General features: G+C 49.9%; 1 protein-coding gene across 1 annotated transcript; it reads right to left on the reverse strand.

Annotated features, from left to right (window-relative positions):
• Positions 1 to 27,368, reverse strand: CALB2 (calbindin 2). Its single transcript, XM_060084544.1, has 11 exons — positions 27,272 to 27,368; positions 16,112 to 16,188; positions 12,853 to 12,942; positions 11,812 to 11,892; positions 6,700 to 6,756; positions 6,030 to 6,107; positions 5,442 to 5,497; positions 5,067 to 5,106; positions 4,859 to 4,912; positions 4,007 to 4,078; positions 1 to 117 (listed from the first exon to the last, which is right to left on the reverse strand). The coding sequence occupies exons 1-11, from the start codon at positions 27,366 to 27,368 to the stop codon at positions 1 to 3; spliced, it is 819 nt and encodes a 272-aa protein (XP_059940527.1).
• Positions 27,369 to 27,939: the final 571 nt, after the last annotated feature.

The raw sequence follows: 27,939 nt of genomic DNA on the forward strand, positions 1-27,939 counted from the left end.
TTACACGGGGGGCTCACTGCAGAGGACAATCTCCAGGTCCTTGCGGTAGAGCTTCCCCGCCTCGGCCAAGGACATGATGCTCTTTTTGTAGCTGGTGAGCTGTTGGATGTTCATTTCCTAGGAGACAGAGAGGAAGAGGGTAAGAGGCTCAGAGGACGGCCCCACCTACACGGCCCAGCTGTTCATTCAGCCAGAACCTTTCCCTTATCCCATCTCAGTGCAAGTAGCTTAGAGGCACACAAAGCATGGGCCTTGGGAGTCAGAAAGCCCTGGATGAAAAACACTCTCCCTTTCACTGACTGGCTGCATTGCTTTGGGGAAAGTATTCAACCTTTTCTGAGTCTCAGCTGCCTCATCTGTAAAATGGGTACAGTAATGAGCCTGCCTCATTGAGGTGTTATGATGATTACATGAGGAAATGAATGTAAACAATACTTAGCACAGTACCTGACACACAGCATGCACTCCAAACAGTAGCTGTTGATGACAGTCGTTATCTATACGCATAGCTTCTCTAAATTCCTCTACCTCAGTGAGCCTCCATTTACTCAATCTGCTGGTGAGGAGGAGAATGCCAGGAGAACTCCCTGGTTTTGTCTTCAGGCCCCTTGGATCACGCTTCCCTAAAAGCCTCACCCAGTGAAACAAGGGATTCTAACTCCTTTCTCCTCCAGCAGCAAGCCTACCAGCCTACTGCTTGTTCACTGGCTCCTTGTGGCCTTGAGGGGCACTAAGCCAGGTGACCCACAAACATATGCCCAGAGTCTCATATAAAATGGAGGCCAACATTGACAGAACACCAACAGCCCACATGCCTTGTGTTGCTTTGGATGGAAATAGCCGAAAGTTCTGAAATAGAGCAAAGTCATCATCAACATTGGAAAATCACTAAACAACTGCCTTTTTCTTTCCCTCCCTCCTTCCTCTTCCTCCTCCTCCTCCTTTTGTATTGAACATGTCGGCAGATCTTTTTTTTTTTTTTTTTAAATAGTTCCCCTTCCAGGCTGATGGGTCATTATCTCCATTCAGCTAATGAGAAAATTGAGGTGTAAAGACTAAGGTATTGGCTAAAGGATGGGACCGACTCTACAGCCATAAAGAGTCTTAGTCCCCTGCGTAATTCTTTACTTGGCTCACCTGTCCTCAGTGCTCCAAGGTCAGTCTTTTATTGCATCGTTTGGTGACATCCCCTCACGTTACTGATTCCTGGGTTTGTGCCACCACCCAGCCCCAAGGCACTTTGCAAGCATCTCTAGCTTTGAGGGGCATCTTCACTAAAGTTGTGAAGTTTCTGGAAAAAATGTCACCTAGTCCATAACACCAGGGTGTGCCTGAGCAACCTACCACTCAATTAGGAGCTAAGGAAGTGACCCCATTTATCAAGCCTGAGCTTGACAAAACCCTCCAGTTTAGTGTGGCATCAAGAGTTTTAGCAGAATGGACGGGGGGGCTGCTTACTTTCTGTGTCTAGAAGTATTGCTTGAAGCTGAGGATGGCTTCAGCAAGTTGCAACTGTCTTAGGACTGCTAGGAAATGTCAAAGTTTGAGCCCATCATCCTGTCCCACAGGAGCCTCAGACATTAATCTGCTCAGAAACCGAATCACCGTCCCGGCAGGCACCATCAAAATGGCATATGCGGACTTCCCTGGTGGCGCAGTGGTAAAGAATCCGCCTGCCAATGCAGGGGACACGGGTTTGAGCCCTGGTCCGGGAAGATCCCACATGCCACGGAGCAACGAAGCCCGTGTGCTACAACTACTGAGCCTGCGCGCCACAACTACTGAACCCGCGTGCCACAACTACTGAAGCCCGTGCGCCTAGATCCTGTGCTCTGCAGCAAGAGAAGCCATTGCAATGAGAAGCCTGCGCACGGCAATGAAGAGTAGACCCCGCTCGCCGCAACTAGAGAAAGCCTGCATGCAGCAGCGAAGACCCAACACAGCCAAAAATAAATAAATAATAAATAATTTTTTAAAAAAGGCATATGCGGGCCTCCCTGGTGGCGCAGTGGTTGAGAGTCCGCCTGCCGATGCAGGGGACACGGGTTCGTGCCCCGATCCCGGAGGATCCCACATGCCGCGGAGCGGCTGGGCCCGCGAGCCATGGCCGCGGAGCCTGTGTGTCCGGAGCCTGTGCTCCGCAACGGGAGGGGCCACAGCAGTGAGAGGCCCGCGTACAGCAAAAAAAAAAAAAAAAAAAAAAGGCATATGCATCTGCCATGTGGGCTTACCTAAAAATGCCCATTCCCCTCCCAACTCAGGGGCTGTTATTTACAAGCATGCAGCTCTCTCTACTGATTCATTCACTCAATCCCCATGTGCTAAATCTGGAGCTTAGTACAGGTGGAAGGCTCCCGGGTAAATAATTTTATTAATATCCTTGTTCTCTAACCTTCAGAGTTGTTTCCTAGCCCCAACACCTGACTCTTTTTTGTTTCCACATCTCGAGTCAAGCTGTGTAGCCATATGAGTTGTCTTTTGTGGTAATCAAGAAAGAGCCTAGTTAGATGATGATCAGGAAATTCGGGTCTCTCCCAAGATTTAATGCCTGCCTTCAAGGCCTATCAGCCTCAGGCATAAAGCAGGGTCATATGGAGAATAATCATGCCTCATTAATACAATTACAGTTAAAGATATTTTCCATTACGATGAGCAACATTCCTTGGACACATAAGGATGCACAAATAATTTTCTCCTAGAGTTTGGTGCCAGGAAAAAGTCTGCCGAGTTCAAACACTTGGTGAGTACTTCCTTTCTTCCTAGGAAGTATTTGCTTATAATTTGTTTTCTGCCTCTTTCAAAAAGCAATTGTAGGTAGTGTAAAGCAAAAAAATAAATTTAGGGTGAAAGAAATGAAGGATGATATTCAGGATAAAGAAGTCGGAAGGCAGTTGGAAAGGGAGACAGACTCAGAGGCTGTGATGAATTTTTTGCCCTGAAATTGAGCATTATATTTAGCTCTAGCCTGACCGCCCAGGCAGTTAGACAACGCAAGGAATTATAGAGCGTTCCTCATCTAATTAAAGAAAGCAGCAAAACCGTTTTCTCAGAGAAAGACATTTTGCAGGAGGTGGAGGAAAATGCTGCCAAGACTCATCTCCCGGTTCCTGTAAAAAAGTCTTTTTTGTTCGCCATGTGGCTGGCACTTCCAAGAACTGGGCCACATCAAAACTGCCATGGCCTCGTAGCTGCTTTACATCAGCCAGCAGGTGGAAGAAACCCAAGTGTCTGCCTGTGAATGGACAGATAAAATGTGGGATAGACACACCATGGAATGTTACTGAGCCTTAAAAAGGAAGGAATTTCCGACATGTGCTACAACATGGATGAACCTTGAAGATGTTACGCTGAGTGAAATAAGCCACACACAGAAAGACAAATACTGTATGATCTCACTTATATGAAGTATCTAGAGCAGTGAGATGCACAGAGGAAGTAGAATGATGAGTGCCAGTGGCCCGGGGCAGGCAGCAAGGGGGAGTTATTGTTTAATGGCTACGGAGTTTCATTCTGGGAAGATGAACAAGTGCTGGATGGTGGTGCCAGTTGCACAACATTGTGAATGTAGTTAATGCCACTGAACTGTACTTAAAAATGGTTACGATGGCAAACTTTTTTATGTGTATTAAAAAAAAAAAAGGCTTTCCTGGTGGCGCAGTGGTTGAGAGTCCGCCTGCCGATGCAGGGGACACGGGTTCGTGCCCCGGTCCGGGAGGATCCCACATGCCGTGCAGCGGCTGGGCCTGTGAGCCATGGCCGCTGGGCCTGCGCGTCCGGAGCCTGTGCTCCGCAGTGGGAGAGGCCACAACAGTGAGAGGCCCGCGTACCGCAAAAAACAAAACAAAACAAACGACCTATCAATTCAACCAGAAAAAAACCAAACCAAAAAACTGCCGTTGCCTTGTTAGGGGGTGATCAAAGAGAAGCAAAACACACTCCTCGGCCTTCCTTCCCGCCCCCATCCCACCTCCAGGACAGCACCCCACCTCCGGGCTCAGCCGCTCACCTTCTTGTTTTTCTCATACAAATCCTTCAGGAGGGCGTCCAGCTCATTCTCATCAATGTAGCCACTTCCATCCTGGCGGGGAGCAGAGGGTCAGCACGGAGCCTCAGAACTCAGGCCCCACGACCCCCGGCCAGAGTCTAGCTTTGCTCATGGTCTTTACTCTGAGCAAAAGAGGTGCCCAAATAACGTGTCACTTCTGACTTTACCAGTCACTGCAGGAACGGGTGGGTCCAGGGCAAACTGTTGGTAACCTTCCCTTCTGGTGTTTTTCATTTGCACTGACATTGTAAGTGAGGTTCAAGAAGCATTTCGCTAACTCCCTGGGTGTCGAATCCCACAATAAGATGTCAGGATGAACACAGGCTATTTAAAGTTTACCCCCAAGCCTACAGTGCTAAGGAAAACCACTGGAGTCACCCACACAGGGGCAGCTGAGGGAGGGGCGACATTGGTACAGAGGGCCTCTCACTCCCCACTTCCTAGGAAGACAGCCAGATTATGACCTGGCACCAGGGGAGCAGTACTGAGCACCTCCTCTCTTTGGGTACCAACAATGTAATCACACTCTAGTTCCAGGCATAACCCTCTTCCATGAGCTATTCTCTCCTGTACTTTTAAGGAACCAAAACCTTGGGTCCCACAGGCCACACACTGAAGGACATTTATCTTCTCACATAGCAGAAGATGCTGCAGGGAATCCAAAGGGACAGGAAGAAACTGCATGGCTCAGATTGCTGCTCCGACAGCTTGTTTACGCCCAAGGACCAAGGCGAGCCATTCTGGTGGGGTGGGGGGGGAGGGGGGGCTAGAACGGGCCTCCTGCTTTTCCATCAACACCGTCCTCTGTCTTACCTTGTCGTAAAATGTGAAGATTGCGTTGAACTCCTCCGAGGTCAGCTTCATGCCCTGGAAGGCCCAAGGTATTAAAGACAGAAGCCAAAGCCCTGCAGAGTGTGTGTGTGTGTGTGTATGTGTGTGTGTGTGTGCGTGCTGAGGAAGGGTGAGCTCAGAGGGATGAGGGGAAGGGAGGAATTGAAGAAAAGCAAAGAGGCTATTTTACCTGAAATTTAAGCAGGAAGTTTTCCTGTACAGGCAAGAGTCTGGAAAGAGAATGTTAAGAGCAGCGATTAGGAGACAGCGCAGAAGCAAGAACAACCCGGACCTGGGGGGAGGGGATGCAGAAGGAGCATCTGTAGTTATGGAAACAAGCTCTGAGCACGTAATAATCAGGTGTCAGTGGAAAGTCTAAAAAGAGGGAGACGGGACATTGAGGTGATGATGATCATGATTTGATCTAACTTTGATTTGTGCTTCAGGGCACCTGACCTGTCACCTTCTCCACGGATTGATCTTGGCGATAGGGACGGTAGCACAGGGATGATCTGCAGGGATCTTGTGAAAAGTGATGCTGGGGTGAGTGAGGGCAGGCACTTACCGGGACATCTCCGAGAGGCCCAGTTTGCCATCCCCGTTCAAGTCAAACATCCGTAGCTGTTGGGGACAGAAAGTGGTGCCTGGGTTATTTGCTTTGACTTTCTCTCATGTGGGACCTTGGCCTGCCATCCCCTGTACTGGAGAGGAAGGAGGATGGGGGAGTATGCTCATGCGTCCTCTGAGGTCACCTGGTGGCAGGGACCAGCATGGGCTGAATCGGTCACTGGGGAGATAGCAGGGGCTTGGCCATGGCTCCCCTCCCCCTTTCTCAGGGACAGGGCCGCAGAAGACAGCAGACCAGCACCACAGGCCCACGCTCTCCAAGTTTATCCTCCCCTGGAGCTGTGGAGGCTGCCATGGAAACATGCTCCAGTCTTACACTGTCCCAGGAGCATTTGGCTGAGTGGGGACCTCAAGAGAGAGGGTGCTGGGCCCATGAACTAGCATCCCTCTTGCTGGCTGCCACTGGGAGTCACTTCTTCTGGACCTGAAGAATCAGCCAACTAACGACCCCACAAACCCCAAATCCCACTGATTTGGGGCCCATGTCCTGCACCCCTGGGGAGGAGGGATACTTTCAGCCACTCACTATGGTTTGGGTGTACTCTTGGAGCTTAGGTTCATCATATGGTCGGTTCGCCTTCTTCAGCAGGTCAGACAGGAATCCCTGGAATACCAAAGTCCTCTTCAGAGCTCCCAGTTCAGGCTGTCTGTCCCTGACTCACTTACCTGTTCCTTCAGACAGTCACTCAACACTGCTTTCCGGGGCCCGTCATCTGCATAGCTTGCAGCCCTCACAATTCCCTCATCCCTTAGTGCTTGTGGAGTGACCCTGAGGGGGAGGGAGCTGCTGGATGTAACCTCACCCCATAGGCCAGGCAGGAGAAACTGGCTCTGGCTCCTCAGAGAGCCCAGGACACATGCTAAGCAGTGCCTGGGGCTCCTTGGGTCCAGAGGAATTTAGGTGTAGACGTGCAAGCGAGAAGGCCAAACTGCTGGATGCCTTGAGGATGCCTGTCCTGGGCACTGACATGCAGAGGAATGTGAACTGGTTGAACTCCTACAGCTCTGTGTTGCTGATTTCACATGGCTGAACATGTCCAACCATTCAGAGCCGGGCCTGAGTATCCCACAGCAGACCACACACCCAAATTCCTCACCCACCCTCTCCTCCCTCCCCAGGTTCCTTCAACCCACCACGACTTTGGTCTCAGGCCCATTCTCTGTGCCCTCCATGCCCTCTCCGAGGCTCATCTTACCTTGAGCTCGTTGGCTTCGATGTAGCCGCTTCTGTCTGTGTCATACTTCCGCCAGGCCTGCAATGGGAATGTCAACCTATTCACAAAGATTTATCCACACCTAGAAGCTTCCCTCCATCTTCCTTTAACGGGCCAGGCCGGGTCTTGATATTCAAGAATATTACAGTGAGTTGGGGACATGCAGATGGTCTAGACCAGTCCCTTCCATGTCGCAGATGAAGAAATAAGGGAAAGTGTCTTGGCCAAGGTCACATAGAGAAGAAACAGACCCTGCTGGGACAAGGTCTCCTTACTGTAACTGGCTTCAGGATCATCTTGTAAGCAGGGTTGTGGCTTTCTAAGGTGTTAACCAGGCAGATTTTTTTACCAGGACTAGCACTGTGATCTGTTGGATCCCATTTTTGCTGTGGGTGTATTGGGTGTCCTTTTACTGTTCTGGAAGCTTCTCATTCTCTGCGTGGGAGTTGGGAGCAAGGGTAGGAACCCTCTGGAAGGGCAGAAGCAGGCTTTGGTTACTCCTCAGTGTACTGCATCCTCTACCCCTCCACCATGATGCATATGGCAGCCCTGTCTGAAGGTGGAACAGAATTGGTAGTGTAATCAGTGTGTTTAGACTATCCCAAGCCCACTCCCCCATCTTTCTTTTTTTTTTTTTTTTTTTTGCGGTATGCGGGCCTCTCACTGTTGTGGCCTCCCCCGTTGCGGAGCACAGGCTCCGGACGTGCAGGCTCCGGACGCGCAGGCTCAGCGGCCATGGCTCACGGGCCCAGCCGCTCCGCGGCATATGGGATCCTCCCAGACCGGGGCACGAACCCGTATCCCCTGCATCGGCAGGCGGACTCTCAACCACTTGCGCCACCAGGGAGGCCCCCCCATCTTTCTGATAAAAAGCATCGCCCCCCTTTTTTTTAGGAAACCACCCCTCTCTCATGCTCAGTCCACACGGTTCAAGAGGGGCTGCTCCATCTCCAGAGGTGGGCATGTGATCTAGGCCTAGACAATCGGTCCATCACTGGATCTTGTTCCATACTGGTTCTGGGCTCTGATCCGAGTCCCAGTTACTCAGTACATGAATTGGGTCCCTATGAGGGACCAGAGAACTGCCTGCTGACCACAGCATCTGGGGGATCAAAGAGAAGCAGAGCTTCAGCAGGTGATACGGGTCTGACCACCTCCTTCCTCTCTGTTCTGGCCATCTGAGCAGGAGCAGACATCACACAGGAGAAACAAGGAAAAACAGTTGGAATGGTTTTAAAATGTCCACCAATTCTTCACCTCCCTAGTTTCCCTCTCCTTGAATGTGGACTGAACTTAGTGACTCACTTCTAATGAATAGAACACGGCAGATATGGCAGTGTGTGGCTTCCAAGCCTAGGTCATAAAGACATTGAGGCTTCCTTCTTGTTCTCTTTGATCACTCACTCTGGAGGAAGCCAGATGCCACGTCATAAGGACACTCAAGCAGCCCTATAGAAAGGCTCATGTAGTGAGGAACTGAGGCCCCTTGCCAACAGCCACGTGAGTGTACCATCTTGGAAGTACATCTTCCAGCTCCAGTCAAGCCTTCAGATGACTGCAGCCCAGCTGACATCTTGACTCTGAACCAGAGCCACTTGGCTGAGCTGTTACCAAATTTCCAACCACAGAAACTGAGAGATAATAAATGTTTGTTGCCTTAGGCTGGTAAATTTGGGGGGGTAATTTGTCACACAGCGATAGTTAACTAATACAATGGTCCTGAAAAAATCTGGTCCTGAATGCAACTGTCCTGAAACCCCAGTATTTAACCCAATCTATCTTGTGGGGAGGAGGGAATACCATGGTGGGGGGTGAGAGTGGGTGTATCTGTGACAAAAGGCCCAGAGAACCCTGTTTCCCTAATCTTTGGTCTATTTTGGTGCCTGATCACAGTTCTTAGATTTTCTTCCAAGTTTTCTTGATTTTTATTCCCTTCTCCCTCAGCTCCAAACAGCACAGCTAGACACCAGCAACACTTGATTTTCTGAGAGTCAGCAGGTGCTAATTCTTTCCCCAAATTTGATCTCCTGTCTTCTCAACTTCTCCACATCATGTCCCCCACTTAAAAAAAATTTTTTATTGTGGTTGATTTACAATGTTGTGTTAGTTTCTGGTGTACAGCAAAGCGATTCAGAAATATATATATATATACACACACACACGCATATATATATATTTTTTCCATTATGGTTTATCACAGAATATTGAATATAGTTCCCTGTGCTATACAGCAGGACCTTGTTGTTTATCCATTCTATATATAATAGTTTGCATCTGCTAGTCCCAAACTCCCAGTCCATCCTTCCCCCACCCCACCTCCCCCTTGGCAGCCACAAGTCTGTTCTCTATATCTGTGAATCCATTTCTATTTCGTAGATAAGTTCATTTGTGTCATATTTTAGATTCCACATATCAGTGATATCATATGGTATTTGTCTTTCTCTTTCTGACTTACTTCTCTTAGTATGATAATCTCTCGCTCCATCCATGTAGCTGCAAATGGCATTATTTCATTCCTCTTTTATGGCTGAGTAATATTTCATTATATATATGTACCACACATTCGTCTGTTGATGGCATGTCCCCCTTTTAGTGTGAGGAGTGTGAGAAAGTATAGATATTTTAGGATCTTTCTTCCATACCAGCAAACTAGGCTGTGTAATTCTCATGGTATAGTAGTGGCTCAAAAAATTGGATCTGATATTTTAAAAAAGTTATGAGATATGAGCAAGTCCCAATAAAAAGGTAGATTTATTCTACATACAACTTGGGTAAATGATTTTTGATTAGGGGAGAGTTCTTTCTTTGGGGAAAGAAAATGCCCGGCTCCATCAAAATATTCCTTCCCATGCTCCGAAAGCCTGCCCTTGAGTAAGCACAAAGAAATAGGTGCAGATTTTCAAATATGACTTCACCAACCACCTGCATGCCTTTAGTGTATTGGAATTTAGTTCATCTAGGTTGAGTCTTGACTGGGAGAAAAAGGCAGACACCCCCTAAATTGCCTCAGGGGAGGTTAACCTGAAGGGACCCCAGTCCTCCCAGAAAGCAAAGCAGCCAGCTGCTTTCAGAGTGAGATCATCCTAGCAGGTCTGACCTCCCTCCCTCCCTCCCTCCCTCCCTCCTTCCCTCCTTGGATCCACCCCCAGCTCTACGCTCTCATGCTGGACTTCTCTTCCCATCCAGTACTTTGTGTTCAGCCATCACAAAGTATGGTCATTATTCTCTTCCCATTCAAGGAAAAGAGTTCAAGATACCTGGGCTTTGTGAAATCTCAAAGAAATCCTGAGGTGTCACTAACGTTAGAAATTAAAATGTTGTGATGGGCAGTGGGATGGAAGCATCTGACAGCACAAAACCTTTCAGGGCAACAGAAGGGCCATTTCATGTTTCCAGCTGATAAAGGTGGAACGAATGGACAACCCCAGGAGGGGATGGTCCTGTAGGATGATGGGGTCCCGGGAAACCTGGGGAGGGGGGTGGCGTTGGCTCAGTAGTTATGCTGGGGCTTAAAGGATAAAGGCAGGTAAAATATGGAACCATGTCAACTACACAGAGAGAAACCACTGATGATTTAGAGAGGGTTTCCTTCCCCTCCTCTTTAAGCATCTCTGTTCCCTGCAAGCTGTCACCCCCATTTTCCTGATCATAGGTGGAAGGGAGGCCAATCTCTGGCCGCCTCCCTATCAGGAAAGGAGTAATCAAGTATAAACGCTCCCTTTTCTACAGACAGAAAAACTGACACAAAAGCAGCACCCTGACAAGTGCTATGTATATGCGGACTTTTCCTCCTAGACAGGCAAGGGGGGGACTAAGAACAGAATCCAGCATGTCAATGACCAGCTTAGGGAATTTTGCCATCGTGAAAAAACTGGAGAAAATCCTTTAAAGCACAATAATATTAAATCCATATCTGATGCTTAGGCAAGCTACCACTTAAAAAAATGAATCTTCTGCCCTAAGAATCCATTATTTCTAACTGACTTTCTATCTGTGTGGGGAACTCACTGCCATGTGTGTTTCTGGACTAGCTCTCCAGTCATTTTTAAGCAGTGAATCAGGGACAGGGGATTACCGGTGGCTAGAAATGGATTTAACATGACAAATGGCGACTGGAGTTGTGTTGAAGGCTAGTCATTATTTATCACAGCAGGCACTGTGTGTGTGTGTTGTGTGTGTGGGGGGGTATGGGTTGAATTTCACCTTGAGGGACACATACATTGAATGGCTAGGGTGCAGAGCCCCAGAAAAATAGCAGAAAAATAACTGGTAGTTTGCTGGACATCAGGATTAGTAATATATTTGGTTAAACTGTATGGAATTTCCAATTTTTGTAAATAAAGAATGGTTAAATATGAGCAATTTCACATGGTTCAATCTATCAGTTGCATATTACTCAAAAGGCACTTGAGTTTGGATGTCCTATTTCCCATGAGGATCTCAAAGAATTGCTACTGCAAAGATGGCAACATCCATTTTAAAGATGGGACAGTGAAGCCCAGACTACAGTCAAAGACCAAACCTGGAAGATACTGGAAACTGGAATTCTCACTGGGCTTTTTCAGTTTTAGAATGGTACCTAAATCCATCCTTCTCAAGAATGCTCCTTGGAACTCTGAATTCCAGGAACACTAATGCTATTGAGTGAGAAGAAAATATGAAAGATTCTGGAGGCAAACCAAGTGAAATAGGTCTCTTTACTGCAGGATTTCTCAGAGCTTGTAATATGCAAATATCTATGGCAAATACCCAAATGGGAAGTGGTGTGTACACATTATTTTCCAAAGGTACTTTACCCAAGCTTACCTCTCACCTTATTCCCCACACTTTAACGTGCACACACGTCACCTGGGGATCTTGCTAAAATGTAGATTTTGATTCAGTGGGTCAGGGACTCTGCATTTCTAACAAGCACCCAGGTGGTGGTGACATGGATGCTCCTGGTCCATGGATCACATTTTGAGTAGTTGAGCTACTCAAAGGGGGTTTAGTGTCTTCCAGGGACCATTCCCAGGCATTGGGTAGGCCTGGCTCTGAACACGAGAGAAAGGCAGGCCCCGACGTGCAAGAGAGAAGGCAGCGCCTTGGTCTCACCTCCATAAACTCGGTGCTGGAGCCCACATGCTGCCTGAAGCACAGAAGGAAGTTCTCCTCGGTCGGCAAGATCTGCGCCAGCTGTGGGGATCAGAGAGCAACAGTAACATTATGGAGAGCCCTGCCAGGAAGCAAACAGACTTTCCTGCTGGTAGGATGGAAAACAGCCAGTGGCAAGGCAGCACGGGAGTCACATTTTGCTCCATTTTGCTTCCTTCCTTGAGAACAGGGGCTGGCAGCCCTTCAAAGGGGAAGGATGTTCTGAGAAGCGCTTCTGGGTCACCCCCCAAACCTTTGGGTATGAGCAGCTGGAGGGACAGAAAGTGGTGCCACTTTAAAACACCAAGTATCCAGACTCAAAAGAATACTTAATAGATGATTCCATATATATAATTCTAGAAAATGCAAACTAATCTGAGATTGGTGGCTGCTAGTGCAGGATGGCCTGACCAGACAGAGGAACATTTTGGGGGTGATGGAGATGCCGTATTTTGATTGTGGTGGTGATTACATGGCTGTATACAACTGTCTAAACTCATGGAATTTTACACTTCAAATCAATACTGCTTATTATATGTAAATTATACCACAACAAATCCGATTTTTAAAAAACTGCAAGTACTCTTGTGCTGCAAACACTGTTGGCTGCCCCCCTTCCCCACAATGGCCTTCCCCTCTTTGCTCCCAGCATGCTTGAGTCACAGGCAAACTCCTGTTCTGCAAACTTCACCCTCTCTTCTGTCTTAAACTGAGCTCACCACACATTTATAGTACCCGTTGGACCCTGAGAGCATTAAAAGTCTTCATCCCTTTCTTAGGGCCAATGTTTGTTGCTTCCTCGTTCCTTTTGAGTCAAAGGAAAAGCTCCATCTGTTCTCTTTGACAAGCCTAAGTGCGGCGGCGGGGGGGCGGGGGGGGGGGAAGGCGGGGCTTCAAGACCACCACCTCACTCGGATCCCTAGAAGGACTCTTGTGCATGGGAGAGGCACAGGCAACCGACGGTCCTTCCCGCGTAGCTCTTAGCAGGATACTAGGACTCACCTCTGCCATCTCGATTTTCCCATCTGCGTTCTTGTCATACTTCTGCATGAATTCTTTCATCTTCTCCCCAAAGTTGTCACTCTTGGACACCTGCAGAAAGACAAAGGGTGCTGATTTTGCTGCTGGGTCCCCCGCGAACCGTTGATCTCTCACCCTCTTGGTGCAGCAATGGTGGGGAATCATTCTGCACCCCAAATAGGCAGGCATGGAACCAGGTTGAACCAATGCTCTGAGTAATCAGGGTTGCACCCTTTCCGTTTTTAGGGTTCCTCCAAATCTGTGTTCTCTCTCTTTTTTAAATTTATTATTTATTTATTAATTTATTTATTTCTGTCTGCGTTGGGTCTTCGTTGCTGCGCGCGAGCCCTCTCCAGTTGCAGCGAGCGGGGGCCGCTCTTTGCCGCGGTGCATGGGCCTCCCATTGCAGTGGCCTCTCCTGCTGCGGAGCACGGGCCCCAGGAGCACGGCCTTCAGTAGTTGTGGCACGTGGGCTCAGTAGTTGTGGCTCGTGCGCTCTAGAGTGCAGGCTCAGTACCTGTGGCGCATGGGCTTAGTTGCTCCACAGCATGTGGGATCCTCCTGGACCAGGGCTCAGACCTGTGTCTCCTGCATTGGCAGGCGGCTCTTAACCACTGCGCCACCAGGGAAGCCCTAAGTGTTCTCTTCTTTGAGGCTCAATCACATTATTTTCAAAGGGAAACAGAACATATGGATGTGCTCTGTACCACATAAGTAAACATGCCCGTCTGCCTTTGAGATGGATTAAACCATAAGATAGATTTGAGATGGATTAAACCATAAGTCTATCAGAAGGGTGAGGACTTATTTCCATCACTCAGATGTGAGAACTCAGGCCCCAACATTTCATTTAGGCAGCTTCTAATAAGCCCAACCTATTGTAGGGGCCCCCAATAAGTTCTAGACACTCCACCAGAGCAAAGGTGATCGCTCATTTTCTTCTTTAAAGACTAACTGGAAATTCTACAATGCTTTTCACTCTGATTTTAGGCTAGGAAGAATGTGATGGGAAAGTCTATATAGTTGAGAGGTCATTTAAATAGTCCACTAGATGAATGTGACTACTAAAAAGGCAAAGAACTTCAAAAGTTCTGTTGGGCCATCACCGCCTAACTTAAGTCTAAGGTTCTCTTGAAGTTCTCAGAGTTTCTCTTCGCTTGGGGTGCTGCTTGTTAAGTGTTTGCATTAGTGAGCTCTTCTTTATCCCTAATCAGTGATGAATCATCTTGGCATCTGAAGCCTCTTCGCTTCTCTAACGGCTTTCTAGTGGGTTGTGTGTTTCCTAGGATTGGGCAAAGGAAAATTCTACCAATTCTTAGAGTCTTTTGTTTTTTACCTTTTGGACTGGTCTCAATTTGCCCATATGTATTTGTTTATCAATATTTATTGCGTTACATCTACAAATGTGCCTGGAATGAGCCTAGGCCCTTATCACAAATGTGGCCATCTTGTTTGCTTTCCACAACAGTCCCCATGATGTTAGTAGCCTGTCCATTTTACACACAAACGGGGGCTGAGATGACGTGACTTCTCCTGAGGTCACCAGCTAGTATCGCCAGAATTTGAACTCATGACTCTTGTTTCCAAGGCCAGTATTTTTTCTACCACAGAACAGCTGCTCTGAGATCCAGTCCGGGGTGATGTTAGTTGAGAATGTTGTTGACAGACTTGAAAATCACCCCTGATGCCATCTGAGGAAGGGAGTGACTAAGAGAAGGATTTCAGATTTGAAGCACTTTGTAAAAACACATTCCTCCATCTACCCCACGATCCCAGAACCAGTTGTGAAGCCTGTGTTTTCTGTGATCAGGGCTTCACTATCCTAGTAATGAGGGGTGACGGGGGACTGTTGATAAACAAACCCATGAATCACCTCCATCACTTAAGCCCATCACTTGGACATCTTCCTCACCAGGGCGCGCTGACGAGCTCTGAACCAGGTGTTCACCAGTGGATTTGTGACTCATCTCCCAAAGCGCTCCATGAAGACTTGCTAATAAGCAGTGGATTGGCCAACAGACACGCAGCAGGGGAGAGTAGAGAGACTACCCCCGCCCCGACCAAAGGACCCGCAGGAGCTGGTGGGGAGGGAGTTGGTCTGACTCCATATATTCGAGAACCAGGCATGGGAATCACAACAGACTAGCTCCAATCACCTTACCTTTTCAGTATTTCAGACGTTGCCCCAAAAGGCTTTAGTGAAGTCAGTCATGCCAGGTTGGCACGTGGGGAAACAATGTGCCTGCCTTAAGGGCCTGGGACAGGATTTGCAGTCACTTCAGGCCATGAAGGGCGGTCTGACACCTGCACACATGAGCCAGTACGATCTGGCTCAGATGCTGGTTTGGAGCAATCCTCCACTTTCCTCTAGGTCCTTGCTGAGGTTCCAACCTTGGTTGGTCTAGAACAGTGGTTCTCTAGTGGGGACGATTCTGCATCCCCTGCAGGGGACGTTTAGCAATGTCCGGAGGCGTGTTTGATTGTCACAAGTTGGAGGGGTGCTGCTAGCATGTCATGGGTAGAGGCCAGGGATGCTGCTAATGATCCTGCAATGCCATGGACAGCCCCCCGTGACAAAGACTTGTCTACCTCGAATGTTCTTAGTGCCGAGGCTGAGAAACTCCAGTCTTGAATAAAGGCACTTGAAACCCTCTAGGCATCCAATCTTTTGTTTGTTTGTTTTGTGGTACGTGGGCCTCTCACTGTTGTGGCCTCTCCCATTGCGGAGCACAGGCTCCAGACGCGCAGGCTCAGCGGCCATGGCTCACGGGCCCAGCTGCTCCGCGGCATGTGGGATCTTCCCTGACCGGGGCACGAACCCGTGTCCCCTGCATCGGCAGGCGGACTCTCAACCACTGCGCCACCAGGGAAGCCCTAGGCATCCAGTCTTGAGTCATGACCCCTCTGAGCATATTAGGTAGGCTATGGACTCTTCCCTAGGAAAAAATACTTTTTATACACACAGACGCAGACACAAACTTTTGCAGTTTTGGGCAGTTTATCAACCCGCGGTACCCATGAACACCCCTCAATCCCAGACACCCAGAGATAGTGAGGTAAGGTACTCTTTTAAGGGAGTATTTCAATGTTTAAAATCATTCCAGATAAAAGAAAAACTCTGAGGGTCAAGACCAGAGATGTCAGGCTGCTGATGGAATGTATGACCTAAGACAGACAATGCTCAAAGCCATGGTCAGGATGACAGAAAATTCCAAACAACGGGCGAGGGGTCTGGGCTTACCATGCCAGAGCCTTTTCTTGCCTTCTCCAGTTCTTGGAAAAAGTTTTCTAGCTCTTTACCTTCAATATACCCATTTCCTGCAAAAATAGCAAAGGAAAAAAGCAATGAACCTCAGAGCTAAGTAGTAAAACTTATGGTGGATGGGGGTGGGGAAATGGGGGGCTTTGTTGAGAACTTGTTCTCCTCACTGGTCAAGCAGGTGTCTGGGCCAGCCCTGGACTGTTAGGGATGTGGGTCCTGCCCTCTGGCCATTTGCAACCATAGAGATCCAAGATTAATAACGGTGTTGCCTTTGTGATATACATTTAGTAGTCAGAGACTGGGAGGGACCAGTGTGGGGGCCATGCTGGCAGAGGGAGCTGGGAGCTGTCTGTCCGTAGCCAGCTGGGCAAGCAGCAGGAGCTGCAGATCTGACAGGGGACAACAGGTCATCAGCCTCGAGATTTGTCAGCAGGTGGCAAGCCCTGGTCAGTAGGGTGAATGAGGTCAGAGGCAGAACTTGGGTCTTTGGGGTAGGAGGGTGTACTGAGTTGAAGAGTGTCCCCCAGGGACTTCCCTTGTGGTCCAGCGGTTCAGACTCCGTGCTTCCACTGCAGGGGGCACGGGTTCAATCCCTGGTCAGGGAACTAAGATCCCACAAGCCGCTCGGTGCAGCCAAAAAAATAATAATAATAAGGTAGACTTTCTAATTAAAAAAAAGTGTCCCCCCAGAATCCATGTCCCTCTGGAGCTCAGGATGTGACCTTATTTGGAAATAGGGTCTTTGCATATGTAATTAGTTAAGATGAGGTCATACTAGATTAGGGTGGGCCCTAAATCCAATGACTGGTGTCCTTATAAGAAGGCCAAGTGAAGACACAAAGACACACCAGGAAGAAGGCCACATGAAGACAGAGGCAGGGATTGGAGTGATGCATCTCCAAGCTAAGGGGCACTGTGAATTGCTAGCAACTACCAGAGGCCAGGAGAGGGACATGGAACACATTACCCCTCAGAACCTGGAACCAATCCTGCCAACACCTTGATTTTGGACTCTAGCCTCCAGAACTGTAAGAAAATCCATTGCTGTTGTTTTAAGCCACCCAGTTTGTCGTACTTTGTCACGGCAGCTCCAGGAAACTAATGCAGAAGGGAAGAGTGGCAAGAGAAAAGCAGGGATGGGGGCACCTGAGAGGTGGTCACAGGGATCAAGCATATGGGAGGCAACCCACTCCACAGTAATGAAGAGAGGGGGCTCTGAGGTCTGTGCAGGTAGATTCAAATCCTGGTTCTGCTGTACTTACGAGCTGTATGGCTTTGGGAAAGTTATTTAACCCATGTCATCTGCAAAATGGGTAATTAAATGGGATTTTTGCATGTAAAGCCTGTCACTCAGTCCGTTACGGGTGCAGTGTAAATGTTACTATTGTTTGAGTTCAATTACCAGAACTTGTATAAAAATCGGGAATGAATTTGGGTGAAAAGTGCCATTATCGGGACCAGGTCCCAAGGTCAAGGCCTGACTTGCAAGATCACGTACGTAGTAAGAAGTCCTTTAGGTTTTTCACCACTGAACCCAAAAGACCTAGAGACCGGGGCGAGCTGAGTCCATGGCCAAGCTCCCTGGTCTGTCTGTGATGGGGAGGAATCATTTGTGGGTGGGAAATCAGACAGGTCTAAGGCAGTGCTCCCCAGACTGCTGTGAATGGGAATCTCCTAGAATCTTTAAAAAAATGTGGATGTCTGGCTCCCATCCCCAGACATTCTGATGTAATTGGTTTGGGGTATGAACTAAACATCGTGATTTTTAAAAAAGCTCCCCAGGTAATTTCCATGTATATAGCAAGGTTTGGAAACCACTGACCAAAAGTCAAGGTCCAAATCTGATCTAAAGCAGTGAGCAAGGTTCCCATAGAGAATATTCAACTTGAACAGGAAAGGGAGATGGTAGCTTGCTTCAAGGGCAAATGGAGTTACAAACTAAACAAAGAGAATAAAAAAGAAGTATTTAGCCTGGCCTTGGTTGGGGCTTTGGGAGGCTGGAGGGTGATGTGGGAGTCGGGGTGTGTGTTCTTCCTAGCCTCCCCCACTAGTGTCCCCTGAGAATTTAGATTAGGAATGAATAATCCTAGTGGCGCTCTCTAGTGGAGAAGATGCCACAATACATAGTGTATGGAGGAATCATGTGAGATAAATTAAGGATTTTTATCTGCAGGGAAAAGATATGATTGTAATTGCAGGCCGGGGTGGGGGCGCGTGGTGGGGAGAGATGAGACTTGAGTTCCCTTTTTCCCCCTAGGCTAGAGTGGTCATCTTTCTTCTAGGATGTTCTGAAAGCTTCTTGGGAGAGCTGGACAGTGGCAGCAGGGGGAGTGAGGAGGGAGGGAGGGAGGGAGGAAGGGCTTTGTAGACAAAAAGGCAGTGGTCCAGTTGACAGTGCCACTGAGTTGGAGGAACAAGTCCTCTTTCTCTCGCTGGCCGCTCCCTGCCGTGATCTGTCTATTCTTCCATTTCTCAGGCAGGAAGCTGAGCTCAGCTCTGGGTCCAGGAGCAGGGGCTGGGGTTGGAGGGGCCAGGGGGTGGGGGGCAGGGGTGGAGCTCACATTGTGAGCATGTGCTGGGGTTCGAAGTACCAGAGGCCTCAGAGCTGGGCCCGGGCCAGGGCTGGGTGGACACCTGAGTCAGTGAGTATGAGTCTGTTTTGTGAGTGTATTAGGAGGTGGCTGAAGTATCTATGAGGGCTACTTGGACAGGGTGGGCAGGGAAGGCCTCGCTGAGAAGCCCCAGCTACTAGCAAAGGCAGGGAGTGGGGGCCAGTGCCCCTGTGGGAAGAAAGCCCTCTTGCTACACTGGGAATTACAGTACCACCTTGCTCTGTGCAAAGGGACAGAAATGTTGTTCAATTCCACAAGCCTTTATTTTTTTGAACTGAACAACCGTTCAATGTTGTGGGAACTATAGCCAAGTTTAGATATGGGCCTGTTCCCCGAGAGCATTTAATGGTCTACGGGGGTGAGGCAGCCAGACAAGAATAGCAGGAATCTACCAGCTGAAGGGAGAGGGTGAGCAGAGATTAGATAGGCAGGGGCTGCAGGGCCCAGCCGGGGCATCCTCCAGCACTGGAGGAGAAGGTCTTCGCTCCTTTGGCTTCCCTCAGAGCAACCCCCTAACCATCACGCGGGAGGCACCTGTTACACGAAGTGGGAGGAGAGGAGAGGCTGGCCTGCCTCCTTCCGGGGAAGACTTCAGCGCTGGGCAAGTGGTGTGCTTTTTCTATGCCCGTCTTATAGGGGGGTGGGGCTACCGGCCACCGCGCACATCTCATGTGGATGGGCATCGATAAGGATGTGGTTACCATAGCAACCATCCCTCCTGACTTCCCCGTATCAAACCGCAACCTGTGAATATTAGGGAGGGGGATGGGAGGAGCCGGGGACCCCGCATCCGTCCTTATTCTGGGCTTGCGACCATTCTTCACCACCATGGTGCCTCAGTTTCCCCAAATTTTGAAGTGAGACACTTCTTTAGAATTAATCTGACCACAGACACTTGGAACACCTTGACCAAAGAATGCCCCTGCCTCACAGTGGAAAGAGGCCTGTTTCTCACTGAGACTTGTGCGTACAGATTTTCTGAGAGCTGAACAGGTAAGAGGAGCCCGATTAAGGGTCATAAGTCTACCACCAGCTCTGTGACTGTCCATGCGATGTCGAGCAAGTCAATCTTTCTGAACCTCAGTTTCTTGATCTCTAAAATGGGTATAACTATTTATGCTTTTTTTTTTTTTTTTTTTTTTTTACTTCATAGAACCATTGTGACAGCCATACAAGAGAAGGTGGTGAAAGCATTCTGGAAAATGTAAAGTCTCACATACATGGAAGGCATCATTTTTACACTCTGTGCTCTTAAGGTCTTCCGAACCAATCCATGGCTGTAAACCCTTCAGCCCAAAGAGTTCCAGCATGACTGCAGCCTCAGAGTCCTGATTCTCAGCCCAGGCTATGTATTAGAAGCACCTGGGAGGCTTTTCAAAGTGTACCACTGCCTGGGCCTTACCCCCAGAGCTCCTGATTTAATTGATGGGGTGAGGGTGTCTCGTGGGCATGTTTTCAGAGCTCGCCAGATGATTCTGATGTGCAGTAAGGATTAAGGACTGCTTTAGTGCGACCTGTCTCAAATTTTAAGGTATGAAGAATTACCTGGGGAGCGTGTTAAAATGGAGATTTTAATTTGGTGGGTCTGGAGTATGAGGGCTTGTCATTCAAAGTGTGGTCTGTGGACCAGGAACTTTGGAATTACCTGGGAGCTTGTTAGAAAGGCAGAATCCCAGGCCCCACCCCAGACCTGCTGACCAGAATCTGCATTTTAACAACATAGGAGCAGGAACATTTCAAAGCACAACCACTGCTTTTGAACATGAGCATCTTCTCCCTAGAGAGACGGCACCTTTGGCTTCACATTCAAGGTTGAGGTGGGGGGCTGGTGTGAAGCCCGAGATGTTAGACCGGGGTCTCATTTTGACAAGTGATGGCACCTCTTTTGACAAGAGGGGCCTAGACTAGCACTATTCAAAGAGTGGTTGCACCCTGACGGTGTCAGTATCACCTGCAAGCTTGTTATAAATGCAAATTCTCGGACCAACCCCAGACCAGCTGAATCAGAATTGTTAGGAGTGAGGCCCAGAAATCTGCGCTTGAACCAGTCTCCTGCGCGCTCAAGTTTGAGAAGCACAGGCCTAGGGCGTGGTGCTCACCAATCTGTATTATTCTGTGTTGCGGAGTTTAAGGAAATCAAGGAGGGGCATTATGCAGTTCTAGACTCCTCATTACCTGCACAAGAAAGCGTTCATGAAGCCAGGCCTCCTGGCTGTCTGTCCGGAGTTCAAATGTATGGAAGGACCAATAGCCCTCTACCCTCCAGCCTGAGTTCCTCTGGGACAAACGCCACCCTTTGCGGCAAGAAATTGACTTCCTCAGGCTCTGCACCAATATAAATATTACTTTGCATGGTGCTCACCATTTACAAAGAGCTCTCCCCTCCCGGCCCCAGCTGGTCTTCAGGCCGCTACCAGGTAAACAGACGGGTGTTATCGACCTCGTGTTCGAGAGGAGTTTGAGAGGAAAGAAACTGAACCACAGCTAACAGCCTGTTTTCCTTCTGTTCACCCCAGGGACGATCTCTGTCCATATCTCTATCTTGTTTTGGTTTCTCTCTTTGTCAGTCACACACACACACACACACACACACACATCTCCCAGAGGCTCCTGGGGGGAAAACCCCAGTGCAAACTGCTACTGGATGAATGTTTAGACACTTGACTTTTAATCTGTGTTTCTGGGCAGAGCTGCTTCTGGAACAGAGGCTCTGGAGCTGGGCTGGGTCCCCCGAACCTGTGGACATCTGGCAGCCTAATGCTGGGCCAGTTCCCGGTGTGGAGGAGGCCAGAAGGATGGGGCAGATTGGGCGAGAGAGGAGGTGAGGCAGCCGAGAGCCAGAGAGGAGGGGGAGAGGGCCTAAGCCAGAGGCCCCAGCTGGGACCTGCGGGACAAAGGCGGGATCTGATGCAATCCTCCAGAACAGCCACCAGGTCCAGAGCTGGAGAGGCTCAGTTTTTTTTTTTTTTTTTAATTTTTTTTGCGGTACGCAGGCCTCTCAGTGCTGTGGCCTCTCCCGTTGCGGAGCACAGGCTCCGGACGCGCAGGCTCAGTGGCCACGGCTCACGGGCCCAGCCGCTCCGTGGCATGTGGGATCTTTCCGGACCGAGGCACAAACCCGTGTTCCCTGCATCGGCAGGCGGACTCCCAACCACTGCGCCACCAGGGAAGCCCAAGGCTCAGTTCTTGAAGAGCCTCCGCCTGCTCTGTTAATTCTGGCTCCCTGGGTATTGGGAGGGATTCCCCTGAGGGGCCTCATCAGCCCTGGAAACCTCCCTCAGGGGCTCAGGTAGTGAAACCACTGAAGTCAAAGGGGAATAAACAAGGCGAGTAGGGCAGGGACACGGGATCACTGGTGGCCGCCCACGTGAGGCGAGGCGAGGCTGGAGTGTCCCTGTTTGTGAAAACGTCCCCGCAGCTGCCTCCCTGGGGAGCCCCAGCTCTCAGACACAGCTGCCTCCCCCATCGGCTGGCTGGGCCATGGGGCATGAGGGCCTCACGGATGATGTCCGCAGCTGGCATGCCGCGGACATCCACACCGAAGGGCACTGTTGGCAAAACAAGTGGGGAATTTGGGGGTGAAAGCGGAGGTGGGATGGGGGACTTATTCCTAGGGCTTACCCCAGGTGGGGCAGGAGGCTGTTCCCAAAGAACCCCAAATCCTGACATCAGGCCTAAACAGGACACACGGACCCCACAGAGAAATGCCCACAGGGTTAAAAGAAAGCTGCCCTCAGACAGCTTTGGCTCCCTCCCAGCACCAGACCCCTTTGCCTTTATTGCTCCAAGAAGCAATCATTTTTATAAATCCTGTAATTATCTTATGAACAGCACAGCTGTATTGCATAGTAACATCCGTAGGATTTGTGTAAATGCTTAATATATACCAGATATTCTGTAACCCTTTTGGGGCAGGTCTTTTATTATTATTAATTTTTATTGTTGTGTTAGTTTCTGCTGTGTAGCAAAGTGAATCAGTTATATGTATACATATATCCCCTCTCTTTTAGATTTCCTTCCCATTTAGGTCACCACAGAGCATTGCATAGAGTTCCCTGTGCTATACAGTACGTTCTCATTAGTTATCTATTTTATACATAGAGGTCTTCTTTTCAGTATTCCAAAAGACTTTTGTCATTTAGAATTCCAGTGCAAGCTGCCCAGGCCTCTCTCCACCTCCGAGAGGCGCTGTTGTTCAGCTTTCTTCTGCTTCCCCTACCAGGGACACAAGCTCCTCAGTGACTGAGGGCCTGCCTGAGCACTCTCTGTCTGGCCAGTGTCCCGATTGGGGGATGGGTTTGGAGGATGCTTCCGTTACTACTACTGGGTGTAGGAGGAGAGAGGAGGGCAGACTGCACAGGGCCTTCCTCAGTTCTTGGTGGTCCTTCCTGTCATTCATTTTCAGAGTCCTCAGGGCCACACCCATATGGAACAAGGCTCAGTCCCTGTGCAAGGCTTTGAGAGCCTCCGGCATCACTAGGGCCATCTGGAGGCAGACAAAGGCCTAGAAAACTCTGGGCAGATGCCCACACCTGGAGATATATATGTATTTCTTTTGGGGGGAGGGGGGTGCCCATAAAATTATTTTCTTCTTGAATATTTATTGTTTTGCTGATTACACAAGAAACACATGCTCTTGTAAAACACTACAGAAATTTACTTGTAAAGTTAAAGAAAATACCTTTCAACTTTACATCATCGACTCTGTAGAGAGGACCACTATTATTATTGTCTTTCAAATATTTTCCAGCATACTTGTTTCATTAATAGTAAAAATGGGCTCATACTGTAATAGTGTCCTGCCGTAATTTTAAAAAATCTCCATAATACATCTTGGACACTTTTCCATGTCAGTACAAAAGCCCCATCTCAATCCCATTGGTTGCATAATATTCCACTGTAGAGATTAGCAGGATTTATTTTTCTGTTCCCTAGGGAAGCACATTCTTAAAATTTCAGTATCCCAAAGAACTTGATACTAGGCCCCCTTGTTCACATAACTTTATGTATATGTACAAGTATATCCACGTAGGTTGATTCTTGGAGTGAGTGGGATTCCCTGCGTTGTCCTGTGAACGTCTGCTGGCCTCTGGGAGAGAAAATATCCCTACACTTGCAGTTGCTTCCAAAGGGTAGCAAAGGCCAAGGGCAGAACTTGGCTCCCCACGGCCCTCGTACTGATCGTCAGCAGAGGAGGAGCCTGGCGGCCGTGTGGTCAGAACCACAAAGAGAGGCCAGCGTGAGCCCTGAGCTGGGCATCCCTCTGAAGCCTGGATCTTGCAAACTGAGAACGTTTCTGACCAAGAAGTGACCAGGAAACAACAGAACGGTGGACTCAGTCATGTAGGGCACGTAAGGGTCACTCAGAGCATGGGGATGTTATGTGGAAGAGATCCAGCCCCAACCTAGCTCATAGGGTGCACTCGGCTGCTGTCTTCCCTTCCTCTGCTTTTGAGAGATGATACCTGAACGCTTCCAAGGGCATGACCTTGGCTGACCACTGAGGAGGAGTGGGGGGGACTAGGAGAGGATTCCTGGGTCCCCCTACCCTCTCACTTGGCTGTGTGATCTTGTGAAAAGAACGTTGCCTCTTTGAGTCCCAGTTTCCCCCTCTTCAGACACCTGCTCCTTCCTTTCTCCACCGCAAGGCTGATGATAATTTTGAAGATAATCTAATTCTTTGGGCAAAGTCACCAGGATGACGGCTCTTCCTCCTCACTAGAAATGGGCTGAGTTAGGAGGGTCAGATTCCCTGCCTCTTCCCCACTGTCCTCGGAATCCAGCTTCTCTGCAGACTCCTAGTCTCTGTTTACTAGAGTCCAGGAGGGGTGGGGTGGGTCGGTGCTCCCCCTCCGTGGTAGCTGGGACTAATTGGGCTCCAGAGAGCTCACCCCGGGGACCTGGTGAGCCGTGGAGAGTCCTCCTGGAGCTCTTTCACTCTGTGAGCGGCAGGGGGACTCTTAGAGTCGGGGTAAAACCCCCAAGATAAAAACAGAAGCCAGAGTTAGTAAGAGGAGGCCCAGCCAGGGCAGGGAGCACCTCAGCAGTGAGGGAGAAGCTCCCTGGCAGCCATGGGAGTTCAGAAGGGGACAGGTACGGAAGGTCCAGAGCAAGGTGACCCACAGCTTAATTCTGGGTCCTTTAGTCGAATTTCAATTTGGCTATAGCCTCATTTTCCTAAATCGCCTTCTGCGCCATCTCTGGTATTCTAATCCTTTTTGCTTTCCTTCTCTGTTAGGTCCATGGTCCCTCCTTGGGACTTCCCTGAAGTGGAGACCAGAGAGGGCAATAGGATGCCGAGGGGGACAAGGAACCAAGAAGCAATCTAGCTCCCCTTTCACACTGTACCAGAGGTACGATGGTTTTGGGGGTCTTTAAAGACTCTTTGGCAGGCTTCCCTGGTGGCGCAGTGGTTGAGAGTCCGCCTGCTGATGCAGGGGACACGGGTTCGTGCCCCGGTCTGGGAGGATCCCACGTGCCGCGGAGAGGCTGGGCCCGTGAGCCATGGCCGCTGAGCCTGCGCGTCCGGAGCCTGTGCCCCGCAACGGGATAGGCCGCGACAGTAAGAGGCCCGCGTACCGCAAAAAAAAAAAAAAAGACTCTTTGGCCTCATGCTAGCTTAGCTATGCTCCAGCCGTAGGACCCCTTTCTAGTATTAAAGGGACTGCCCATCACCTCTGAGGCTGGATCAGGAGGGAAAGCAGGTGTCCAGAAACCAGAGTCGGGGAATTAAGCGCTGGCCAGGAACCAGTGCCGCCGTCACCTCGCTACATGACCTCAGAGAAGTCACACTTTGTGTCTGTTCCCTCATCTGCCCAAGGAGAATCATGGTCTGCCCACTGCCTCACTGTGCAGGACTCAAGGTGTGATTGTGTTTTGAAAAGTACAAAGTCTCAGACAAATGTGAGGACTTGCATGATTATCAAGAGCAGTCTTGGTTGGCCCCGTGAGAACTGGGGGAGAACAGAACTGTGGAGTCCTCTGTTTATAGCTGACTCATCTGGCAGGAGGCCTGTGGTATAACCTTGGCCCTTGGTAACTTTCCTTGAATCATGCAAGTCTCTGGTGCAGATAAACTGGCAGGAGAAGCCTTAGGGAGTGCGCGTGTCACCTAGAATACAGAGAGGCTGCAATCTTTTTATAGCCCTTTCCCCCAAGGGAGTTTTATGGTACCAGCCAGGGATTGGAAATACAACCCCTCCTTAGCCCCATTTCACAGATTCAACAATCTACCCACCTCCTTTAGTACTTCATAGGCGGATCACCGTCCTAATCCAGGTGTCACATGCCCAGTCCTCTGCACCCCCAGATTCTCAGTTTGCTCCAAAGGAACAAAACTTCATTCGTTATCATACCCATTAACCCCTGCCTCTCCACAGCACTCTGGGCCGAGGGCCTCTGTTTAGCCACCTTTATGCCCGCCCTGCCGAGGTGAGGAAGGAGTGGGAGAAGAACGGAGGGAGTCTCCACCTGATCCTCCCCCTGGTTTCCATGCCCCTCGCTCTCAATCCCAGGATAAACACCCTGCCAGTGGTCCGAGGTGCCAGAACGTTTCGGATGCCCACCCCAGCCAGGACCTCTGAGAAGGAAGTCAGATCACTTAATTTTTTGGAGTGGTGGAGAAAAAGTCTCTAGTGATATCAGAAGCCTCTAAAACGGGGTGGGGGTGGGCTCCCTTTATGCCTGAGTCAGGCCATCATAGACCCTTGGAATCCCAGTCCTTAGAGCCAACTTCCAAAGGTCGTTCAGTCCAGCCCTCGATTTTTGGGTGAGTAAATGTCAAGACCACACAGAGCAGAGGGTGGGTCACTGAGGCATTTAAGATTGTGCCTCCCCCGACCCAGAGAAGGAAGGAGTCACCCAAAGCACCCAAGATTATCACCATGAGGAAACATGTCAGGCTGGCACCCCAAGCTTGCCTCCCACCACACCCTGTGAGTGGGACCTGAATGCCTGTGAGGGATGGAACGTGGGCAGAGGAAACCTAGGGGATGCTCACTGCCTGGATGCCCTCTCCACTCCTCCCACCGGACGGGCTGGGGAGGCCAAGAGTGTCCCTTCAGGACCCCCCAGTTTGCCCCAGTCCCCAGGACCCCACGGGGCCAACCTGGTATTCAACAAAAGGGGAACTTGAGGGAAGAAATGAGTGGGCGTCTGAGACCTGTGGCTGCCGCAGCTGAAGGCAGGATGTTACCTTGAAGAGAAAGGCGGGGAAGATAAGACGGCAGGGGGAGTCATGGGGAGCCTTGCCAGCCCAGGCCTCCCCTCTGGGAAAGCCCCAACTTGCCCAGAATGAGGCTGCAAAAGCCGGTGGGCTCTGTCGTCTCTGTCAGGGAAGAAAACTTGCGGGCGGTTGTCATCAGGGCAGCCAGGTGTCTCCCAAACTCCAGACCCCGACCTCAGCAGGCCCTGCACCCAAAACACCCCCTGGGGCAATCTTACCCCTGCCCGCAACTTCCTTGCCCTCTTTCCTCCACCGCAGGTCCCCTGGGGGCAAGCGGGCACACAAGTTGGGAGCTTTACTGACCGTCTGCGTCAAAGTGCTTCCAGATCTCCAGGAACTGGGACGCCGTCAGCTCGGCCAGGTGCAGGTAAGGGGGTTGCTGCTGTTGCGGCCCAGCCATGGCGAGCCGCTCGGAGACCTCAGGCAGCACTGCGCTCTCCCTGCGCGCCGGCTCCTCTCCCGCACTCGGCCAGGTCTCGCGCGCCACGCTGCCTTTATATACAATCCGGAGGCTGCGCCCGCGCCCCGCCGCCAGCAGGGGGCGCGCGCGCTCAGAGAATCGGCTTGGGTCTCAGCGGGGCGGCGGCCGACCCGGGGCTCCGCAGGGGTTCGTGGGGTGGGGGCGCCCGTCTGTGCTGAGACCACTCCTCGCCTGGTCAGGGAAACAGAGGCTCTCGGGTGCAAAGTGGAGAGAGGCTGCCCTTGCCTTCTCCCTCTCTCTGATCATCTTGAGTGCAGCCACCACGTATCATCACTAGCAGCAGCAATAATACTAACAGTAGTAACAGCAACACCACCAGTAGTAATAATAATAAAAGTTTGACAGGTCTTTAGCACCTGGACTTCGGAGTTCTCTAGGACTTTCTCATGCCTCCTCTCGTCTGACCCTTTCACAGCAGGAAGACCAGGGACCACTTTTCCGATGAGGGGACTTGAGACTTCAAAGGACCAAATGACTTGCCCAGCCCAGC

Source organism: Mesoplodon densirostris, chromosome 19 (assembly GCF_025265405.1).
Source record: "Mesoplodon densirostris isolate mMesDen1 chromosome 19, mMesDen1 primary haplotype, whole genome shotgun sequence".
Lineage (NCBI taxonomy): Eukaryota > Metazoa > Chordata > Mammalia > Artiodactyla > Ziphiidae > Mesoplodon > Mesoplodon densirostris.